We start from the raw sequence: 3,621 nt of genomic DNA, 5'->3' as shown, positions 1-3,621 counted from the left end.
TCTGCTGTAATACTGTGGAGGCATTGCTCTGTTGGTGGGGGTTCTGGTTCCATCTTATTGTTTCATTCCCTCTTAGGATTTTTGGCAAAGCTAGAGACCTTCCACATCCACACTGCAGCCAGCAGGAACAGGAGGGAGGAGGGTGAGAATAAATACCTTCTTATTAGATAAGATAAACCATGAGTTCCACACATTTCACTCCTCATATTATGTTAGTGGAGGCCAGTCTCAGAGATATGATATGCCACATGGTGACCCTGCAGCAGTTAAAACTTGAAGCAGAAAGTGGAATGAATAAGGGTGGGTAGTTGGTCTCCACCACAAAGTCCCCACCGGCAGTATCAAGTGGATGTACAGGGGTGTCTGGGAAGAAAAAAATCAGTGTCCAGTGTAATCCTACATAAAAATATTCCAGGTGAAATATATTCTTAGTACTTAGTACATATCTCTGTTACTGTACTTAAGCACATTTAATCATTATATGTTTATTTATCTGTAGTCCCAGATTAGTCTTGAAGCATTTTAAGTGTATGAATTGAAGTTCCTTTATGTATCTGTATCTCTATCTCCTATAATTTTGGTGTACTTCCTACCTATTTACAAATCGGTACTTGGTACAATTCTTGGTACGAGGTAGACACCCAGTAAGTGTTCCTTACAGAAATGAATTGACTTATCTTCTGTTGGTAAAGGTCAGTGTTATTTCCTTACCTCTCTTCCATCTAACTCATGACTTTGCTGACCATTTTCGTTCACACAGTATTCTCTTTACTGCACTCTTCACATCTTTGTTTCTTAAAGTGTAGATCAGAGGGTTAAGGGTGGGTGTGACAATTGTGTAAAATAGTGTAAGGAACTTCCCTTCATCTTCAGATGTGCTATTCTGTGGCTTCATGTACATATAAATGATTGTTCCATAAAACAGAGTTACTACTGTGAGGTGGGAACCGCATGTATTAAGAACCTTATGCCACCTTGCTGTTGACTTGATCCTCATGACAGCTTGAGTGATAATTGCATATGAGATGAAAATTATTGATAGAGGTGCTAGAAGAAATATCACTCCAAGAGCAAAGACAACAATCTCAATTACTTTTGAGTAGACACAAGCCATCTTGAGCAAGGCTGGCATCTCACAGAAAAAATTATCCACCTCCCGGTGCCCACATCTTGGCAACTTCAAAGTCAAGGAACAAACGATTAAGGCACTGCCAAGACCACCTAACCAGGCTGTGAGCACCATCTTCTGGCAAAGCTGAGGGTGCATTAATACTGTGTAGTGAAGAGGTTGACAGACAGCAGCATAGCGATCATAGGCCATCACAGCCAAGAGAAGACATTCTGTGGCTCCCAAGTCAAGGGCAAAAAAGAATTGGAGCACACACCCTCCATAGGTAATAGACTTTGTTGGACCCCATAGATTTACCAGCATCTGTGGGATAATGCTAGTTGCATAACAGAGGTCCAGAAAAGACAAATTGGATAGGAAGAAATACATGGGAGTATGGAGCTGGCTGTCTAGGTTAGATACAAGGATGATGGCTGTGTTTCCTACTAGAGTAATAATATAGAAGACGAAGACAACCCCAGAGATGATGTGTTCTAATTGGGGCTGATCAGAAAACCCCAGCAGGATGAAGTCTGTAGTGGAACTTTCATTATTTGTGTCCATGACTCCTCATGAAGGTCTGGAGGTCAATACCCTGGTAACAAAAAATAGCATCACTTTAGGTAGAAATAAAATGTCTAAAGTCTGCATGAGTATCCCAGATGCACTTGTTTGTGTGCTCTCTCCTTTTGGAATATTTCTTTTAACACTGTATTCAGTGACCATATCTTCCCTGTGTTTATTCATAACCAGAGTGATTCTAAAAATAATATGTTAGAGGCTCTCCAGAACATGGCGGCATAGTAGGATGCTGGTCTCACCTTGTCTGGCTGGTCACTTAGATTCCACCTACATCTGCCTAAATAACCCAGAAAACCATCAGAAGACTAGAAGAATGGACTCTCTAGAGCCAAGCATAGACAAGAGGCCCATGGAAGAGGGTAGGAAGGGAGGAGAGGTGGTGCGTGATACACGGACTGGCAGGAGGGAGCTGGGGTGTGTAGGGGCAGCCCTCCCAGCAAGGCAGAGCCCCTGAAGTCTGGCTTGTAAAGAGGAGGGGCTGGACTGCGTGAGTCCTTACAGCCAGCAGGACTTAACATCTGGAATGTTAAAAGTCAACAGCTCTGCTCTTGGGGAGCAGGGAGGGTGAGAGGATGCCAGGAGAGACAGTTGTTGAGCCCGGGGAAGACAGAATGCAGCTCAGCAGGGGAAAAAGGCCCTGGCAGGTGCCATTTCCCTCTCCCATCCCCCAGGTGAAATTCCAAAAGGAACCATTTCCTGTCACCGAACTTGCTTGCACTGTGCAAATGCCCAATGCTGGGCTTCTGTGGATCCATCTCTTTGAAAGTCCTGCCTCCCTCCCGGTGCTGCAGGGCCACTCCCGCAGGGGACCACCAACAGCAAATTGAGCTAAGCCTGCCCCTCCTGCCCCTGTGCAACCTGCTGATCCACCCCAGCTAATACAACCTTGGCCAGATCCCATCAAAGCAGCACCACAAGCCTGGCAGTGTGCAAATAGCCCAGACAGGGGCCACACCACTCCACAGTGAGTCCTGTCCCTGGGAGAGGGGAAGATAAGGTACACACCAGTCTCACTGTAGCCCCAATGGTGGAATGGAAAAACATTCTGTGCTCATGATTGTGAGAATAAATATTGTTAAAATGTCAATACTACCCAAAGCAATCTACACATTCAATGCAATCACAAACAAAATTGGGCCAGCATTCTCAAAGTTAGAACAAGCTATCCTAAAATTTGTATGGAACCACAAAAGACCCCGAATAACCAAAGTAATATTGAAGAAGAAGACCAAAGCCGGAGGCATCACAATCCCAGAATTTAGTCTCTACTACAAATCTGTAATCATCAAGACAGCATGGTATTGGCACAAAAACAGACACATAGACCAATGGAATAGAATAGAGACTCCAGAATTAGTCCCACAGAAGTACGGCCAACTAATCTCTGGCTAATGGAAAAAAGACAGTCTCTTTAACAAATGGTGCTGGAAGAACTTGACAGCAACATGCAGAAGAATGAAACTAGACCACTGTCTTACACCATTGACAAAAATAAACCCAAAATGGATGAGGGACCTGAATGTGAGGCAGGAAACCATCAAAAAATATCCGAAAGGAGTAGGGAAGAAAGCAGGAAAAACCTCTCTGACCTTAGCCGCAGCAATTCTTACTTGACACATCTCCAAAAGGGAAAGGAATTACAAGCAAAGATGAACTATTGGGACCTCACGAAGATAAAAAGCTTCTGCACTACAAAGGAAACAATCAACAAAACTAAAGGCAACTGACGGAATGGGAAAAGATATTTGCAAATGGCATATCAGACAAAGAGCTAGTATTCAAAATCTAGAAAGAACTCACCAAATTCCACACCCAAAAAAACAAACAATCAAGTGAAGAAATGTGCAGAAAACATGAGTAGACACTTCTCTAAAGAAGACATCCGGATGGCCAACAGGCACATGAAAAGATACTCTTCATCAGGGAAATAC

The 3,621-nt window shown here is 43.5% G+C and overlaps 1 protein-coding gene across 1 annotated transcript; it reads right to left on the bottom strand.

Moving 5' to 3' along the window:
• Positions 1 to 727: 727 nt before the first annotated feature.
• On the bottom strand, positions 728 to 1,672 carry LOC112853685 (olfactory receptor 2W1-like). Its single transcript, XM_025917249.1, has one exon. It carries the CDS (start codon positions 1,670 to 1,672, stop codon positions 728 to 730), a length of 945 nt encoding a protein of 314 aa, XP_025773034.1.
• Between the last annotated feature and the right edge of the window lie 1,949 nt (positions 1,673 to 3,621).

The sequence above is a fragment of the Puma concolor genome, chromosome B2 (assembly GCF_028749965.1).
Source record: "Puma concolor isolate L17-30 chromosome B2, mPumCon1.1.hap2, whole genome shotgun sequence".
NCBI classification, from domain to species: Eukaryota; Metazoa; Chordata; class Mammalia; order Carnivora; family Felidae; genus Puma; species Puma concolor.
The sequence above is the reverse complement of the archived record's forward strand: the minus strand, read 5'-3'. Positions and strand labels throughout refer to the sequence as shown.